Here is a 20,490-nt window from a genome sequence, read left to right as displayed (position 1 = left end):
TGTGTTGGCAGGCAAGGGAAGCCAAGGAGAAAAGGATTTTCACCACAGACTGCTTCCAAGGTACCTGTGTTCCTCTGTTGTCTCCGCTCTCTCTTTTCTCTCTGTCTGAGCCATTTAGAACTTACTGTAAATCACCAGATCTCCAGGGAGTCCTGCTCAAGATGACTAGAATCTTGACAACCCCTGAGAAAGCCGTAACCTTTCCGTTTTTCAGTCCAAGCTTTGGAAAAGCTCTGTGGTTCCAAAACAATCAAATTGTAGAGGGACCACTTAGAATGTTATTGTCATGGAACGTTCCGAGTCAAAATGGAGGATAGTTAGCTGAACTCTGTAGCTCTGCAGATGGGCCTTACTGTACTCTGTCTGTGGGTTGATTACACCCCACAGATTACACCCCTGCTGTGGCCTCCATCTGTCAGTGTCTTGTACTGCCTGGAGATAAACAGCCCTACCAAACAAGCTCAGACTTATCCACAATACATCAACTGCCTTACTGCCACGGCCTCAGGGTCACTGTGTATAAAAACATGATGCAAAACAACATGAAGCTAATATGCGGTCACTACTCTTTACCATGTGGCTCTTTCACATACTGTACATCTACCCATTGGAGTGATTTGCAAAGGTGAAAAGGGAATGCAAAACAGGCCTGTTCTACCATGGTGTTTCTGTCTATACCTTCTTCCCCTCTCTGTGGGACCATAGGGGCCAGCCCCCTGGTCCTGGTAACACAGCTAATAGGATTTACTGAGCCCAGGAGCATGGTAGGCCAGATGTGCAGGGTGTGTGTGCTAGTGAAGATGTGTGTGTTTGTTCCCCCTTTTTCCTCTCTCTACCCTACTGATTTTACATTTGCAAAACCCTTGGTTAACATAGATATTCTGGGAACATCAGAAGGTAGGAGGAAATGAACTATATTCTGGTAATCTGACCAATGGAACATATGCGGTGGTACTTAATGAATATGATGTCAGTTCGGTTGTCATCTGACACATTCTCATCAATGATAAGATGACATAAACTCTACAGTGGAAAGTCTACACATCAGAGTTATCTGATTCACATGAAATTGTTGTTTAATTTAAATGTTTGAATATTAAATTATTTGTGATGGGAAGAAATGTGATTTTAGCTTCTAAAATGTGAGATTTGGGTTTTCATAAGATAGGGCTCTGCTCAATCAGTGGCCCGCCCCTGTGAAGGGACATGGGCTATACAACTTTTCAAACACGCCCTCCTCTCCCTTCCTATATAAGCCCTTGACGACAATGTAACCTCCTGTTCCGAGGACGTGAGGACGACGGTCCGATGTCAGAATGGTTCAGATAATAACTACAGAACGAAGCCAACATCAGCGTGAGCTTTGGTTGCGAATGTTATGAACTTTGAACTCTTATACACTACAGAAGTGATACCTCCTAGCCTTTGAGTTAGCAACAGCCGCTGCAAACGAGGGTTAGGAAGGAACAGACAGAGTATCCCGTCTACCACACAACGAAGTTACTACAACGTATTCAATTTTCCAGCAGAGACATTCTTCAAAGGACAAAGGACTCGGTTGGGCAACACGGCCTTCCATCTACCACCAACCTCCTGAAGCGCAGCTCAGAGTAAATATTTATTGCATTTTCCTTTTACAAATGGGCGGTAATTTAGAATGCATAAGATGTATTTACGATAGAACAGCTTCGCCCTTTCTTCCTCAGTCTTTCCGCTCTTTCACTCAAACCCAGCCCCTTTTCTTTTGTATAACCAGCTGTCATATCTGTTCCGCCTGCTAGAAACGTTTTCCTTTTTGACGTAATTTGTAATCAAGTTATGATTTAAATATGTGTAATTCTGTGTGATTAGTTAGGTATTTCGTCAATAAATAATTAAACCCAATTTTGTATTGTTGATTCAATTTGTTAGCCAAGGTTCGTGCAGATAACCAAGAATTTACAACTTTCAGATGAGACTGAATTAAGATGACGATTAATATTGACTGCTATTGATGTAAAATATTACTAGGTCTTTCAAATTTATTCGGAAGATAACAGCTCTATAAATATTATTTTGTGGTGCCCGACTCTCCAGTTAATTACATTTACATGATTAGCTCAATCAGGTAATATTAATTACGGAGAAATTATTTGATAGAATATCATGTCATATCACTTAATCCGGCATAGCCAAAGACACGACAGTGTGTGTGTGTGTGTGTGTGTGTGTGTGTGTGTGTGTGTGTGTGTGTGTGTGTGTGTGTGTGTGTGTGTGTGTGTGTGTGTGTGTGTGTGAGAGGCCATGTAAAGTAGACGACATCAAACTATAATCACTTAAACCCCTGAGAGCAAAGCAGAGCAGAGGCAGGCAGCCAGGCAGGAAGCCAGGCAGGCCAGTCTATAAGACTCAATCTGGACGAGCGGCCAGGCTGACCATGTGAGATCCCCCAGGGCTTTGTCGTCCCTCACTGACTGTTGCATTTTGAAAGTGTGACCGTGCCAACGTGTTGAGAGATCAGGCCTCCCCAGCCCCCCTGCACCTTCATATGGCTGTTCCTGCTATTATAGTAACCATCAGGCTCTGTCTGGAGGCCAGGCTGATTTTCAAAACAACCAACCAAGATGTTTGTGTCAGAATTGTGTTCCATGTACGGGGTGAACTGCGATGATTGGTGTGACTCATTCTAGGCGACCGTGTGGTAATCTGAAATCAACACCCTCTCCACGGCGTGGAGCAACAGTCCCCGAGCATACGTGCCTCTGTCAGTGTGTTTGATTTGGCTCCACCAGTTGAGAGATCTCAGGCTGATTACGTGTTTAGCTCTAGTCCTGCACCTGTGTGGTGAGCTCACCTCACCTGACCTCACCTCACCTCTGTAGAAACATAACATCAACTAGAGAGAGAGAGAGAGAGAGAGAGAGAGAGAGAGAGAGAGAGAGAGAGAGAGAGAAACCATTCCCTTCTCCAGCGCCAGCCTGAACTGGAGGATTGTAGTAATTGATACATAGAGAGGCAGGATGGTAATGATCAATGTGCAGAGGTAATAGAAGGTAATATCATTTCTGTCATCCCCAGTGCACTCGAGCGACTGGAACAAGCTGCAACAAACACTCAAACTGGACAGTTTTATATCAATCTCTTCATTTAAAGACTCAATCATGGACACTCTTACTGACAGTTGTGGTTGATTTACATGATGTATTGTTGACTCTACCTTCTTGCCCTTTGTGCTGTTGTCTGTGCCCAATAATGTTTGTACCATGTTTTGTGATGCTACCATGTTGTGCTGCTGCCATGTTGTGTTGCTAACATGGTATGTTGTTGTCTTAGGTCTCTCTTTATGTAGTGTTGTCTCTCGTCGTGACGTGTGTTTTGTCCTTATATATGTATATATAAACACTTTTTTTGTATCCCAGCCCCCGTCCCCACAGGAAGCCTTTTGCCTCTAATTAGGCCATCACTGTAAATAAGAATGTTCTTAACTGACTTGCCTAGTTAAATAAAGGTTAAATAAAATGTAGATCTTGTCTTTGGAGGAAACATCTCGCCTGTCCCAGTTGTTTCATCTCACTGAAGAGGAAAGGAAAGGAGACAAGGAGAGGAGAGGAAGCCCGGGTGTGGCTATTACGTAATACCTGCTCCAGGTTCCCATTAGTCTTTATGTCACACTGAACCAGCCCAACTATGGAATGCCATAACTACCCTGCTGACATATCATCAATACTCCTGCACACTGAAGGTGACTGTTGCATTAAAAAACGTTGCTATACAAACCACACATGTTCCCTATTCGTTTTTGTGGCTTAACGCTACAACATAAACTCTACATCAGCACCGTATTATTACCATGCCGGTTATTCACTGGTGACAGAGTTTCATAGAGAAAGATATTCACCTACTTCTGTGTCTATCGGGGTCACCGGGGCAGAACACAGTAGCAGCAGCTCTTTATAAAAGCCCACCTGACAGAGGTAGAGGGATCTGTCTATACAGCCTTATGCTGAGGGAGGCTACAGTAACTCAGCGTACATATCCACTCCTCTCCTATTCAATCAAAACCAATGGTCACACTACATTTTTACATGATCATAGTTGCACATACAGTAAGTCTTTTAGCTACGTATATGGAATTGTAATGTTGCAGTGAAATGACATTTGGGGCATGACGAAACATAGGCCTAGGTACTAACTGAATTCCACACATGTGGTTCATAGAATGTGTAGCCTAGTGTTAATTAAATAACACCTCATCCATGCAGTAGTCTGCTGTAAGACTCAGTACAGGACAGCTCCAGTGCTGCTAGGTGACCTAAACTGGGACATGCTTAACACCCCAGCCATCCTACAATCTAAATTTGACGCCCTCAATCTCACACAAATTATCAATGAACCCACCAGGTACAACCCCAAAAGCCGTAAACACGGGCACCCTCATAGATATCATCCTAACCAACTTGCCCTCCAAATATACCTCTGCCGTTTTCAACAAAAATCTCAGCGATCACTGCCTCATTACCTGCATCCGTAATGGGTCTGCGAGCAAACGACCACCCCTCATCACTGTCAAACGCTCCCTAAAACACTTCAGCGAGCAGGCCTTTCTAATTGACCTGGCCCGGATATCCTGGAATGATATTGACCTCATCCCATCAGTAGAGGATGCCTGGTTATTCTTTAAAAGTGCCTTCCTCACCATCTTAAATAAACATGCCCCATTCAAGAAATGTAGAACCAGGAACAGATATAGCCCCTGGTTTTCTCCAGACCTGACTGCCCTTGACCAGCACAAAAACATCTGTGGCGTTCTGCATTAGCATCGAATAGCCCCCGTGATATGCAACTATTCAGGGAAGTTAGGAACCAATATACACAGGCAGTTAGAAAAGCTAAGGCTAGCTTGTTTAAGCAGAAATGTGCATCCTGTAGCACAAACTCAAAAAAGTTCTGGGACATTGTAAAGTCACATGGAGAATAAGAGCACCTCCTCCCAGCTGCCCACTGCACTGAGGCTAGGAAACACTGTCACCACCAATAAATCCACTATAATTGAGAATTTCGATAAACATTTTCCTACGGCTGGCCATGCTTTCCACCTGGCTACCCCTGCGCTCCAGCAGGTATATCTCACTGATCACCCCCAAAGCCAATACTTCCTTTTCCTTTCAGTTCTCTGCTGCCCATGACTGGAATGAACTGAAGAAGAAAAAAAATCACTGAAGTTGGAGACACATATCTCCTTCACTAACTTTAAGCACCAGCTGTCAGAGCAGCTCACAGCTCACTGCACCTGTACATAGCACATCTGTAAATATCCCATCCAACTACCTCATCCCCATACTGTTACTTATTTATCTTGCTCCTTTGCACCCCAGTATCTCTACTTGCACATTAATCTTCTGCACATCTACCATTCCAGTGTTTAATTGCTATATTGTAATTACTTCGCCACCATGGCCTATTTATTGCCTTACCTCCCTTATCCTACCTCATTTGCACACACTGTATATAGACTTGTTCTACTGTATGTTTGTTTATTCCATGTGTAACTCTGTGTTGTATGTGTCGAACTACTTTGCTTTATATTGGCCAGGTCGCAGTTGTAAATGAGAACTTGTTCTCAACTAGCCTACCTGGTTAAATAAATGTGAAATATATATTTTTTAATGCATGGGGTCATACAGTAGTTTACTGTAAGGCTCAGTACAGGACAGCTGCTGAATAACTCTGTTAATAAACTCATTTATCCATGCTACAGTGCGTAGGACAGAGGAAGAGGCTATGCTAAGCTATACTAGCCCAAACCTCCTGGGCCTTCGATACACCATCTCCTCATAAATCATCTTCTCACTTCCTCCTTTTGTTCCAGGAGACACTACACACACAGACCATGGCACAAGATGATATCGTAGCCATCTCAGAGGTTAGGGTTAGCACAGAGTGATAGGAAACAGCAACACCTAAGTCCCAGCGTCCCAGGCTCTTTGTTATTGTAGAGGCCGACTTGTCCCAGTCCCAGGGCTATAAGTCAGTCCACCCAGAGCTGAGTGTTCCCAAGGCTGTGTTTTGTCCCAGGCAGGACCAGACAGGCTCCAGGGGGTGTGAAGTGGTGGATATTAGGCTGTAGCAGGATGGAACCAGACTAATTAGTCTATTTCCATGAAATACCGACTGGCCGTCTGCTACATGGTGAGAGGACTGATCATATTATCCTACAGATTCATGGCACACTGTGACAGACGCTGTTTCACTGTCAATGCTTGGACGGGAAACAAAAATACTGTTCCTCAAAGTATGATTCATTACTAATGTCAAGTAAATTAAGCAATCTGTATTATCACGGACGGAGAGGTTCACAAACTCAATACAAGCCTGATGAAACTTTAAAGGGGAGTTCCGAGTGGCGCAGTGGTCTAAGGCACTAGAGGTCCTGGTTTGAGTCCAGGCTCTGTTGCGACCGGGAGACCCATGGGGTGGTGCACAGTTGGTCAAGCGTCATCCGGGGAGGTTTTGGCCAGCCGGGATGTACTTGTCCCATTTCGCTCTAGCGACTCCTGTGGTGGGCCGGGTGCAATGCACGCTGACACGGTCGCCAGGTTTACGGTGTTTCCTCTGACACATTGGTGCGGCTGGCTTCCGGGTTAAGCGGGCATTGTGTCAAGAAGCAGTGCGGCTTGGCTGGGCCGTGCTTGGCTGGGCCACGGCTCTCGACCTTCGCCTCTCCCGAGTCCGTACGGGAGTTGCAGCGTTGGGACAAGACTAATTACCAATTGGATATCAAGAAATCGGGGAGAAAAAGGGGGTACCATTTTTCATTAATACTGCTACACAAACAAGTCATATAAGCAAGGTTGGTTCCTGCATGAGACTGACACCAGGCTTCTTACCTTGAAACTGAGATACTCCTTTTGGTTCCCAGAGCAATGTTCTGGGCATACTGCCAAATTGCTTAGTCAATCTGTCACTCGCATGAACCCAACCATGACAGGTTATTAGACAGCAGCATTATTCTAAACATACGATTGAATACACACAGAACATTTCCATCACAATGCATTACTAACGTCAAGTGGAAAAGGTGCAGAGTAACAAAGGTGCAGGTTATCAGTGTGTTCATGTGGTTTCATAAGCAGTATGACTCCCAGAAATGGCTGTGTGATGGCAGCTAGTCTGTTCCTCTGTAGAGTGGTGCCAGGTTTGGTCCTCTCCTCTCTCTTCCCAGGACGGCCACAGCAGCCAGTCATCCACTCACATGGTCTCTGTGTGACTTCCTCAAACAAACCCCTTTGTCTAAAGCTACCACACACACACACACACACACACACACACACACACACACACACACACACACACACACACACACACTGCATTCCAGAGACAGGGAAACACCCAACTCAACCCGACAACACTCAAACCTAGTGCACATAAAAACTCAAGATGTTGTCGACAAAAGATTTTAGCCTTAGGATTCATATCTGTGTTCAACGGATTCCAAACAAAGCTCCCCATGACTGATCATCTACATGGTCACACTAGTGTGCATGTTACACCATAGAGGCAGTTCTGTTCTGGGCTAAACAGTCACATGATCACACAGGCCGTAGTCATGTGATGGGGGACTGACTGTGTGGTGGGATCAGACCAGCTGACCCTTCAGCAGGGGTAAATATATTAACCTAATCTGCTCAGCTCTACTGAACACAGGCACTGTGAGGAACACCTCAGAGCTCTGTGCTCAGCCAGGTTTGATTATACCTCCACTCCCATCAATTCAAACTTTATAAACTACACAAGCTTCCAACATATAAATGAATGAGATACCAAACCCATTCACAGGGTTGGTTAACTCTTCAGATTCCTCGGGTCTCCATGGAATTAGGTAAATCCGCTTTTAGTTCTCGCGCTCCACAAAATGTATTACATTTAGATTCCCTGGTGCCACTAGGGCAGTTTGGAACCGATGATGATGAATGAGTTCACAGAGGTGTGCAATAGTTTTGACTGACTGATTTGGTAAGTTCTTAATAAAGGCTGTGATGTTGCTTGTGTTCTAATGTAATGTACTTGTCATTGGATCTTGTTATATTTCTTTAAAATCTTTTGCTTTGTGGTCTCAGGCCACCATTGAAAATGAACACTGGTCTCAACTGGACTCCCCTGATTAAATAAAAGTAGCTAAGCTATGTATCAAATGACAATAGAACAGACTCCAAAACAGAAATGCCAAAAGACCTGTCAATTCTAAGTCTGTGTTCAAAAACCTAGCGGGGGTGTAAGTGGGAGCGTCACAGTAAAAGTGTCTCTCTGGTCTCAGTGTAAAAGGTTACATCGCCGTGCACTGCCCACATACTGTACCAATGAGGAGGGCTCGTAAAGCTCTGCATTGACATGATTGGGACTTCCTGTATAAACACAAACACTTCTTTGACAACTTCCTTCACAAAAGCTCTGAGAAGAGTAAGAAGTATACATGCCCTGACTTCTGCAGAGGCCGTATCTCAGTAAATGCTGTACAGCCACTGCAGATGTCAGACTGACCATACAGAGGCTTTAAGGCTGTCTGTCTGTGGTGCTATCTGATCCTCCAGACTAGAGCCAGGCGTGTGTGTGTTGGCCCTGTGGCATCACTTCACTACACTCTCACCTTGGCAGCACCAGTCAATCTCCTACTACCTATAAAGCATTCACCAGCTAAAGCCAGGACCAAAAATAGCATAGACCTGTCAGGAACCTCCCTGTCATAGAGCTAGGAGCCAGCCAGGGGACATCACAGACCACAGTCACAGCTCTGACTCCTTCAACCCTTTATTTCGTTCGTTTGAATGAAAACATTGAAAATCGATACCAGTGAAAGTTGAACGGAGAGAGTTGAGGTTATTTTTTTCTGACTTGAAGCCAAATTGTTTTGACTAGCAGAAATCTCTCTCACACTCACTCAACAACCCAATACCTCTCCGTCAGATCACTGACAGCAGCCTGATAGCAGCCTCGCTCTTCTCTCCTAAACGCTTCAAATCGATCTGTGGGCACATTGTATCCACTCACCTCACCAGGCGTTTGATAGACAAAAGGCTGCCAGCAAGAGCCAGCTATCTTTAAATAGATCATTTAGCAGATTACAGACCTAGACTGAGGGATTTCTAAGCACGCAGAGACAAAAGGACCTGGTAGGGAAGTGATACTGAAACAATGGAAATCTGTTCTGAAGTTCACGGAGCTCGCAAAGAAAAAGTTGAAAAAGAATGTCTTTGTGAGATCAGATTAGGCAATGAAGCAAATTGTAATACTTGTATCATTACGGTGCCTCAGCCCACTCACAATGTGTGGACAACGAATACGATCATCTGTGATATTTGATCACAGGATATGACACAGATATACACACACATACATACACTGAATGTACAAAACATTAAGGTCACCTGCTCTTTCCATGACAGACTGACCAGGTGAATCAAATGAAATTGTATTGGTCACATACACATGGTTAGCAGATGTTATTGGTCACATACACATGGTTAGCAGATGTTATTGGTCACATACACACGGTTAGCAGATGTTATTGGTCACATACACATTGTTAGCAGATGTTATTGGTCACATACGCATGGTTAGCAGATGTTATTGGTGACATACACATGATTAGCAGATGTTATTGGTGACATACACATGATTAGCAGATGTTATTGGTCACATACACATGATTAGCAGATGTTATTGGTGACATACACATGATTAGCAGATGTTATTGGTCACATACACATGATTAGCAGATGTTATTGGTCACATACACATGATTAGCAGATGTTATTGGTCACATACACACGGTTAGCAGATGTTATTGGTCACATACACACGGTTAGCAGATGTTATTGGTCACATACACATGGTTAGCAGATGTTATTGGTCACATACACACGGTTAGCAGATGTTATTGGTCACATACACATTGTTAGCAGATGTTATTGGTGACATACACATGATTAGCAGATGTTATTGGTCACATACACATGATTAGCAGATGTTATTGGTGACATACACATGATTAGCAGATGTTATTGGTCACATACACATGATTAGCAGATGTTATTGGTCACATACACATGATTAGCAGATGTTATTGGTCACATACACATGATTAGCAGATGTTATTGGTCACATACACATGATTAGCAGATGTTATTGCGAGTCTGACAAAATACTTGCGCTTTTACTTCCGACGGTGCAGCAATATCTAACAATTCCCCAACAACTATCTAATACACACAAATCTAAGTAAAAAAATGGAATAAGAATATAAATATATGGATGAGCAATGACAGCGCGACATAGGCAAGATGGTATAGAATACAGTATATACATATGAGATGAGTAATGCAAGATATGTAAACATTATGAAAGTTGCATTATTGAAGTGACTAGTGATCCATTTACTAAAGTGGCCAATGATTTCAAGTCTGTATGTAGGTAGCAGCCTCTCTGTGTTAGTGATGGTTGTTTAACAGTCTGATGGCCTTGAGATAGAAGCTGTTTTTCAGTCTCTCGGTTGCAGCTTTGATGCACCTGTACTGACCTCGCCTTCTGGATTGTAGCAGTGTGAACAGGCAGTGGCTCGGGTGGTTGTTGTCCTTGATGATCCTTTGACATCGAGTGCTGTAAGTGTCCTGGAGGGCAGGTAGTTTGGGAAAAGGGGATACCTAGTCAGTTGTACAACTGAATGCATTCACCTGAAATGTGTCTTCTGCATTTAACCCAACCCCTCTGAATCAGAGAGGTGCGGGGGGCTGCCATAATCGACATCACCCATGGCCACGCAGTCATGGGTGAACAGAGAGTACAGGAGAGGGCTGAGCACGCACCCTTGTGGGGCCCCAGTGTTGAGGATCAGCGAAGTGGAGATGTTGTTTCCTACCTTCACCACCTGGGGGTGGCCCATCAGGAAGTTCAGGACCCAATTGCACAAGGTGAGGTTTCGTATAGCTATAATGATTGGTTGAAGGTAGGTGGGGTCAGGAGTTCCTGTATAAACACAAACTCACTTCTTTGACAACTTCCTTCACAGCAGCTCTGCATGAAAGCTATGATCCCTTATTCATTTACTTGTTACATCCCCCCCAATCAGTGTAGATCAAGGTGAGGAGACAGGTTAAAGAGGGATTTTTAAGCATTGAGACATGGATTGTGTACACGTGCCATTCAGAGGGTGAATGGGCAAGACAAGATATTGAACTGCCTTTGAACGGGGTATAGTAGTAGGTGTCAGGCGCAAGTTTCCTGTGTGTATCAAGAAAGGTCGACCACCCAAAGGACATACAGCCAACTTGATACAATCCCCTAGGAAAGCTTTTGACACCTTTTAGGCGTCAATGCCCCGATGAATTAAGGCTGTTCTGCGACAAGGGGGGAGGAGTTCCTAATGTGTTGTACACTCAGTGTATATTTAAATCTACTTTAGTCAGTGGTGACACAATGACCTCAGAAAGCCCCCATTCCAGCACTTTCCATGTCCTCACAATCCACTCAACCACAGTTCAGAGCATGAAGATTGTTTTTATTACCCAGACAATTCAATTTGACTTCCATCACCACATTATTATAAAGCCTCTCTCTCATTCCCCAACCCTTCTCTCTCTCGTTACCGGTTTCAGTCGACGAAACCTTTCCCCTTTTCCTGTGAGTGTGTAATGCTGCAGTCTCACCCCTGGCCTCCTGGCTGATAGGCGGTCACATGATGATCCAATGACCCAGTACTCCAGGGAAACAAAATCCCTCTGTCTACACTGAGGTCTTCCTCTGTGAGACCGAGGTCTTCCTCTGTGAGACCGAGGTCTGTGAGACCGAGGTCTTCCTCTGTGAGACCGAGGTCTTCCTCTGTGAGACCGAGGTCTTCCTCTGATGATCAGAGACAACAGAGTTGTAGCAGGATCTTGTTAGAACATGGTACAATTCAGGAAAATATAATTATCTTTGATTAACAGGAGATGGTGTGTGTTTTTCATGTCAAAACAGAATGACACTTTGACACTATCAGTTTTCTGCTGCAGAGAACACATCCTTACGTGATGAAGACCAAAGTTCAAATTCAGACTGCCATGTCTTTGTTCTAGTTTTCAGACGACCTTTCTTGTACATTATGTATGACAGACAAGCCATAGACAGTCAATCATGAGTGTTTAAAATGTTTTCTATGACGACAACCAATGTTGAAAGGTCAGAGGTCACAGCCTAAACACATCAGCAGCGTGATGTCTGGAGAACCAACCATTGACTTCTAATCGAACTAGTCTTTGTGCTCCATTATAACCCTGAAAAGGGTTTTTTAAAAGGGGATCACACACTAGTTTTCCGCTCCGCTCGTCCGGACACGGGCCAGAGAGCTGGGTGCATGAACCCTGATGTCCTTGGTCGTCACTGTGGGAACAGGAGGAGGATCTATATTATGGTAAGCTGCACCACGGCTCTCACCTATGGTGTTGACACAGTGCATAAAATAGTACTACGCCTCAGTGTGTTTCATTAGCTCCCTATCAGCCGTGAAATAAAGCTGCCACCTGTGCCCTCAGCCACTCCCCCCTCCCTTTCATCTCCTCTCTCCATCTCTTCCTCTTTTACTCAGTGACAGTCTGTTTCAAGGAGGCTCAAGACAACCCCCTCTCCCCATCTTACACTCATTCACACAATTTATTCCAAGGACAGACAGTGTGTCTCCAAGTTGTCATGGCACATTCTTCAAGAATTCTGACAATTATTTAACCATTAGCTCCTCATTTCCATCCCAGCAGGGGACCGTGAGGAGGGACGTCCATTTGATTAATATCAGTCATAATAGATCAAAGGGAATGTCAAGCTCTTTCTCTCTCTCTCTTTCATAATGTATTTCCAGGCTGAGCGTGCAGTTCATCAAGTCTAGAAGTTGAGAATCTCTCCTATTTGAACAGTGAGGACTTTCACGCTTCACTTCACTAAGGTCCTATCAAACTGACAAACGCTCATCCACCATCCATTGCTATTACATCACCACTGTCTGCTGTGCTAGGCTGGCTCATTCTCCTCTGACACTGCTGTGGATAGGTAGAGGGGCTCTGTTCTCTAGGACAGAATGTCCTGAACGATCCCTCCACATAGAAATGTATTGTGTAGAATGGACAATGTTCTATCATACAGTGTTCTATCACATTTCTATCTACATTCAGTTTTATGAATGTGTCGTGCTGGGCTACTTTCATCCTGACATCACTGTAGATTAGAACCGTTTCAGTTGGATCACATGGAACAGGTTTTGAGCAGCTCCCTCTGGGCTCTGGGACCAGTGACCTAATAACAAAACACTGCTAAAAGAAAGGGAGTACTGTCATTGAGATTGGATTGAATTGAGCCCAAAGCCATTTCAACCTTTTGAGATGCACCTGAGCAATGTTCCTGTCTCTGTGTGATCTCTAAAGAATGAGTGTGTGCTGTGTAGTGAGATCTGATTCTCTGAGGGGAGCGGCATTAAGGGTTATGCCCCCCTTTATCAGCACTCTTTATCAGCACCTGGTCGTGCTGCTGCTCCAGTTTCAACTGTTCTGCCTGCGGCTATGGAATCCTGGCCTGTTCCCCGGACGTGCCACCAGTCCCAGACCTATTATTTGACCATGCTGGTCATTTATGAACATTTGAACATCTTGGCCATGTTCTGTTATAATCTCCACCCGGCACAGCCAGAAGAGGACTGGCCACCCCTCATAGCCTGGTTCCTCTCTAGGTTTTGGCCTTTCTAGGGAGTTTTTCCTAGCCAACGTGCTTCAACACCTGCATTGCTTGCTGTTTGGGGTTTTAGGCTGGGTTTTTGTACAGCACTTTGAGATATCAGCTGATGTACAAAGGGCTATATAAATACATTTGATTGGATTTGATTTAGTGTTCCTATCCAAGGGCCCGCAACCAACACGTGGAACATTACCAAGTTCAACCACTCACTGGCTCAATCTCTCCTGATGTGGCCTTTTCTGCTTCATTAAATCACTGCAATCCATCATCAGCCTCTTGGTCCACAGGGCCCTCCCTGTGTAGGTTGATACTCAGCAGTACGGTTGGTAATACTGGAGCTGTAGCAGCTCAATAGTTATAGGCAGGGCCAAAGATATACAGAGTTTGGTGGTCAACTTGCTTTGAGATTCTAGAATTATGATGGGCACCATGTTGGAACCAAATGAATGGAAAGTAGAATGTCATTGTTATTGGATGGAAAGGAATAAACCGGATACTTAAAGGAGAGCAACAAGACAAAATGGAATAAGGAGGAGCTCTGTGGATCCCGGTTCAAGAAGTAGCCCCGTCTGTCCGCACAGAGACACACGTACAGTATGAGGGTGTTAAGTCATATGTTATTACCACCTGGCTGAAAGACCCTGGACCGAGAGACACAGAGGGTGGGTGCAGCGAGGTGTGATAACACTGTGATTACACAGCTCACACAGTCATAATACCCGCTATTTAACCTGGCTACAGCTAGATCAATACGGGAAGCTTGAGTCGAAGCTCTATGAGTGAGGTCTTCAGGGGAAATACGTACTCATGTCCATTGAGAGTTGTCACGCAGCAAGCCTACTTCAAGGAAATGAGCTTTTTTTTCTTTATCTCAGAAAAATGGTTTTAAAGAGACCACGCATATTACGTCATATTGTAATGTACAGTACAGCTTTTGAATTTATGTAATTTGCACAACAACAAAAACAAATATTTTTTGATCAGATAAAAATGTTTGTGTGAACTTTAGAAACCCCTGACCGGATCCTAAGTCTAAACACTAACGACAAGTGGTGTCATGGCCCGTTATCCGTTTAGCTCAGATCCTACTAATCCCAAAACGTCCCTCCTGTCCCGTTCTGTCCCTAGAAACACAGCACAACAGTCACAACACCATACATAAGCAGTAGACCCTGTGTAAATATCCCACTGGTGGACACAGATGCTGTAGTACTGTAGTACTGACTATCAGGAATAATGAAACACTAAGAACGTGCTATACAGTACAGCTAATGTAACAGAGTATAGGCTACATTACATAATGGTAACATTACATGCTCATGAGTTTCCCTTTCAAAGCAAGTTAATTCAATCTTCTTGTCCCAGTTGCAGAGATCCATTGTGCAGTCAGATATGATCATTTACATGTCTGTATATTCACCTCATAATCACCTCTCAACAACATGATCCCATTATATCATGACATGGTTCTAGTGTTTCATTAAGGTCCCTCCCCCTGGCGAGTATAAATGAGATTATCTATCTATGTGGACAGCGAGAGAGAGAGAGAGAGAGAGAGAGAGAGAGAGAGAGAGAGAGAGAGCTCCCCCACTCCTCACCTAATCCCCAGGAGACAGGAAGTCAGCAGAAGAGAGACTTCCTGTCCAGACGAGCAGATTAGTCAGCAGCCAAACAGCCACGGCCCGGGAGTTTCAGGCTCTGTCCCACCTTTCTAGTATTGACCAGTGTGTTACTGTTCCTATGTGCTTGTGTCTGTCGGTCGGTCGCCCGATCTGCTTCATACATGTTTCATCGCTCACCTTCGTGTTAATGAATAATGCATTACTGTCTCTATGCTGTTGTTGTTTCTATGTTTCTGTGTATGATTTTGTACTTGTGTTTTGAGTGAACCCTCAGGAATAGGGAAGAGTAGCTGCTGCGGGAACCAAATAATTGAATAGCGAACAGATGTCATTGGCTGAGACTGATGACAGAATCATGACATGTTGACAAGTAGGAGATGGTGGAAAAATGCATAAAAAGACAACCAGGAGTGGAACAGCGGGCACCTTGTGCAAACTGACAGCTACAAAGATTACAGTGCTGCCTTTGAACACTTTTGCGGGAATGACAATTTGAAATTGTCAACCTAAAAAAGGTACACTTGCATAACTGTGTGTGTGTGTGAGTGTGTAAAAATCTTCTCCTCTCCTCTTTTTCTCCTCCTCTTTTCTCCTAACGCCAGACAGCATTACTACGCATTAGATCAAAGTTCAGAGGGGCCCGAGCTTTTCGTTACACATTACACTCTCGCTCTCTCCACAGTCCGCTCTCTCCACAGTCCCCTCGTGACTAACTAACCCAGTGCGTACTGCATCCAAGGGCTTGCCTCCCTCTACTCACTGTCACAGGACTGCTCTCTAATAGATACCATTGATGCCTATCAAAAGTTACAGTATGTTATTCAATAGTCATGTATGTAGTGAAGTCCTATGGATATAGGTTTATAGCCAATCACCAAGACAACATCACTATTTGCTATTCTTTAATTCACGCCCATCACCTCTCAACAGAGCGAGGCTGTGTGAATCAGAGTCTGTCTGTCTGTCAGCCCGTCTGTTTGCTGATAAACACACGTCTCAACACGCGGCTACAGTCATGGCCTTCAGAGGTGACGCGCTGGACGACTCGCATGTATACACCGACTAGTACATTGATGTTCTGTGTAGTTTTGTTGTTGAGCCAAAGATGCCATGTTATTGAGGTGATCCATTCATCACAAATAATCACTGAAGCACAAAATGGAATAAACTGAAGTTTCTCTCTGCCACAATTCAGATCTATAAGCAGTATGCATATTAAGCCCAGAGAGCCAGGTGTGTGCACTGGGCAGCTACCCTTTAATACCTGAGAGCACCACGCTATGTCTCATTCATTCAGTTAATGGCTACAGTCAGTAATATGTCCATAAGCTTCTTCAAATGCCTCGGACCCCGTGGCCTCATGGGAGCAGCCCTCTGGATTAGCGCCAAATACGTATTACTGTACTGAACTGGATAACCCTCAGCCCATAGGCTCCGATGTAAGCTTTTGATTCTCCCAGCAGCACACATCAGCCCTAAAACCACTGGATTACGAAATCTCCACAAAACTATGCTAGACATATTGGTCTAATGTGTGGTAATGGGATGTATTCCTGCCTGGTCATAAAGACAGAAGGAGTGTTTTTTTGCTTTAGGTAAACCAGTGGAGGCTGGTGGGAGGAGCTATAGGAGGATGGGTTCATTGTATTAGCTGGAATAGAACGGTATCAAAACACATCCAAACCATGTTTGAATCCGTTCCATTTATTCCATTCATTACAATGAGCCCGTCCTCCTATAGCTCCTCCCACCAGCCTCCTCTGATGTAAACTTATGAACAGGTGGTTTATGGATATCTGAAATATTTTTGCTTAATCTTTTAACATGCAACACAGAACATAAATAAATTGGTAGAAGTGTGTATTTGCACTGTTGGGATGTTATTGTTTTACAAAACTTTACCAGGGGTCTCCAGTTTCAACTGTTCTGCCTTATTATTATTTGACCATGCTGGTCATTTATGAACATTTGAACATCTTGGCCATGTTCTGTTATAATCTCCACCCGGCACAGCCAGAAGAGGACTGGCCACCCCACATATGCTCTCTCTAATTCTTTCTTTCTCTCTCTCGGAGGACCTGAGCCCTAGGACCGTGCCCCAGGACGACCTGACATGATGACTCCTTGCTGTCCCCAGTCCACTTGACTGTGCTGCTGCTCCAGTTTCAACTGTTCTGCCTTATTATTATTCGACCATGCTGGTCATTTATGAACATTTGAACATCTTGGCCATGTTCTGTTATAATCTCCACCCGGCACAGCCAGAAGAGGACTGGCCAACCCACATAGCCTGGTTCCTCTCTAGGTTTCTTCCTAGGTTTTGGCCTTTCTAGGGAGTTTTTCCTAGCCACCGTGCTTCTACACCTGCATTGCTTGCTGTTTGGGGTTTTAGGCTGGGTTTCTGTACAGCACTTTGAGATATCAGATGATGTACGAAGGGCTATATAAATAAATGTAATTTGATTTGATTTGGTCTCTACCTCATGAGTTCAATTCCATTATTGTTATGTTTACATTTCGGTCAATGATTCAGTTTTCAATCATTATTCTTCCTAAATTAAAACGTACTGAATTGATGGTTTGGCGTGTGCTGTCAATTACGTCTGTCATTGCGCACATCAGTTTGACTTTAGCCCATCTGCCGACCAATGTGCGCTTATATCATAATCTATTTCATGAAAAAGACATGAGGTGACATTGATGCTGTATCAGCAGTCAGCACAGGTTCCTGGTGATGACAGAAGACAACCATATATCAATAAATGATTTTGTCAGCAACTAGGCTGTAAATTACATACACAAATCTAATAGGCTACAAGTGACTACTCTGTTAAGCTCGAGGAACACTTGTAGAACCCTATAGACTTCAATTGTGGTTTAAATGCAACTATGATGGTTTGCTCTTTCCGTATTCTAAGAGGGAATCCATACTTCACCTTACAGAGTCAAGACGATAGTGACATTGTGCAATTCAAATAGTTTAAACCGACCCATTACAAACTCCTTGCTTAATTTATTTGAATTGTTATGATGTAGCCTATTTAACCGTTTACACTCTAAGGAATTGGCCGATATGGATAGGGCTAAATTGAAAATTTTCTTACAGAAGAGATATTAAAATGCATAACCATTGTAGCAACTGAAAGGGAACAGTTTGAAGAAAATGATGAGACGAAAGATGAGTACACAACAGCTCACCTGACAACAAAACAACATCAACATTACACTGGATGTTATGTGCATTTACGCCACATTTGTTGATAACGAAATCTGAAAATACTCTGGACACATTCAGTAACCTGATAAGACTATTCCTGGAAAATGTGGGGTAGGTGCAACATAAACAACGTTTGAGTGAGAGGACTAACTGGTGTCTCCAAGTAACCACACCTCTCCAGTGTGAACAGTTCCTAAGCAATTTCAATGCACTTTTAATGACTTAAAGAAGAGTCTTCAACCATAAGGTAATTTTTTGCTCTCCTAGCTGTGACGTTGAGGAACTAGAGCAAGCACACTCGTAATTATTTCATTTGGAACACACCTGAATCGCCGCCATCACACAATTACGGTTGTTTACACAACCCAAAAACGGTCCGTTATAAATCGCAATCTAGGTCAGGTGGGCATGATTTGAAAGCTTGTTCTATTGCCAACATGACTAGCTAAGTTATAAAATACGATCTAACAGCTTTTACGAGGCAATTCAGAGAAACAAATCGTACTTTTGGTGTACATAGAAAGGAGTCATTGGTGCATTCGGGTGCGTGTGCCAAGACACATTTTCTTCACAATAAACAAAGTCTCATTCTGTTCAGAACAACAAAGAGTATGACGACATGTCATATTGTAACTGTACATAAAACATACTGGTCATAAACGTTGACACTGTATATGACATGAGTTTTATCATTTCGAAATGTGAAGTTCACATTTGGACTCACTGATTGGCTTGCCTGTATGACATCAACGCGGTATTTACTATAATCCTCAATGTCTCATATTTCAAAATACATTATTAAGTCATCTTAATTTATTCAGACAACAAAACATTTGCAAATGTTGCCCAATTAGTGGGTGGGATAGGGGCAATATTTTGTCGTGCGTGGTCCTCAAATTCAGAAAGGCTGTCAGTCAAAACCCACACAGCGCTGTGAAGTGCATAGCCAGAGCTCTGACGTCATGTATAGAGTGTTCCTGTACTGCCACTACGTTCCAATTTAGGAGCTTATTAGTGCGGAAATCTGCCATTTCAACCGGTATATGGGTACGAGTGTATAGGGCAACATAGGAAATGGAAATGCATAATTGTTCATAGAAACGCAACAATGTTTCATTGAGAATAGACTGTAAAGCCGCAACCACCTGACCAACAAGTTGGTAGCCTAGACCCCATATACTTTTGTTTTGGCACAACCAAATGGATCCCAAGAAAGTAATTTAGTGCAATAGGCTACTTACCCATCTGGTGATGAACTTGCGAATAGAGCTGAAATCCATTCTTTAACAGGTTCCAGCTGCTCCAAGCAATTTCTTTTTGGCCGTCTTCTTTAATCTTTTGACGCTAGCTAATTTTTTATTTCTACTCTATACTCCATGACTTTCGGACGGTCCCCTTTTTCTGCTTAAGAACTATAATAGTCTGGGTGCGACTATTGTAATCCTATACGATCAGTCACCTATTTGTCTCTCTATGAAAGGTAAAGCTCAAATGTCCACGCGCTTTCATAGTTCTGGTTTCATTCATATGCTGACATGTTAGTCTATGATTCAGCAGCCAGTGCGGTATTTTTTTCCCTAATGTTTCAGACGCAAAGTCCCCTACTTCTACTAGTCAGAAGTAGCGTCTTCTTTTTCCTCTCCTGCCTTCTCTCGCTCACCTTCCTCGCGCCGGTAATCTTCTTGGCTCTCGGCTGTGGGAAATAACAGTTTTTCTTCCATCGTAGGCTACGTCACTGGGAGCCATAAGCGCTTGCGCACTCTAGTGTCACACACTTACCAACTGGAATGTATCAGCTTCGGTCAGGCATGCATGCTCATGTCTTTTCTCAGCAGAATCGCTTAAAACTTCTTCAGGATTGGTGGGTCCCCTGCGGATGGTTGAGCTAATGTAGATTTATGCGATTAGCATGAGGTTGTAAGT

At 43.7% G+C, this 20,490-nt stretch overlaps 1 protein-coding gene across 1 annotated transcript in view; it reads right to left on the bottom strand.

Annotated features, from left to right (window-relative positions):
• LOC118363200 (phospholipid-transporting ATPase IH-like) overlaps positions 1-20,275 on the bottom strand; it is a 53,504-nt gene extending 33,229 nt beyond the window's left edge. The window contains exon 1 of the mRNA XM_052509288.1: positions 19,809-20,275. Coding sequence (XP_052365248.1) covers positions 19,809-19,847 — 39 coding nt within the window. The 5' untranslated portion in view covers positions 19,848-20,275. The remainder of the gene's footprint in view (positions 1-19,808) is intronic.
• Positions 20,276-20,490: the final 215 nt, after the last annotated feature.

Source organism: Oncorhynchus keta, unplaced genomic scaffold (assembly GCF_023373465.1).
Source record: "Oncorhynchus keta strain PuntledgeMale-10-30-2019 unplaced genomic scaffold, Oket_V2 Un_contig_433_pilon_pilon, whole genome shotgun sequence".
Taxonomy (NCBI): domain Eukaryota; kingdom Metazoa; phylum Chordata; class Actinopteri; order Salmoniformes; family Salmonidae; genus Oncorhynchus; species Oncorhynchus keta.
The sequence above is the reverse complement of the archived record's forward strand: the minus strand, read 5'-3'. Positions and strand labels throughout refer to the sequence as shown.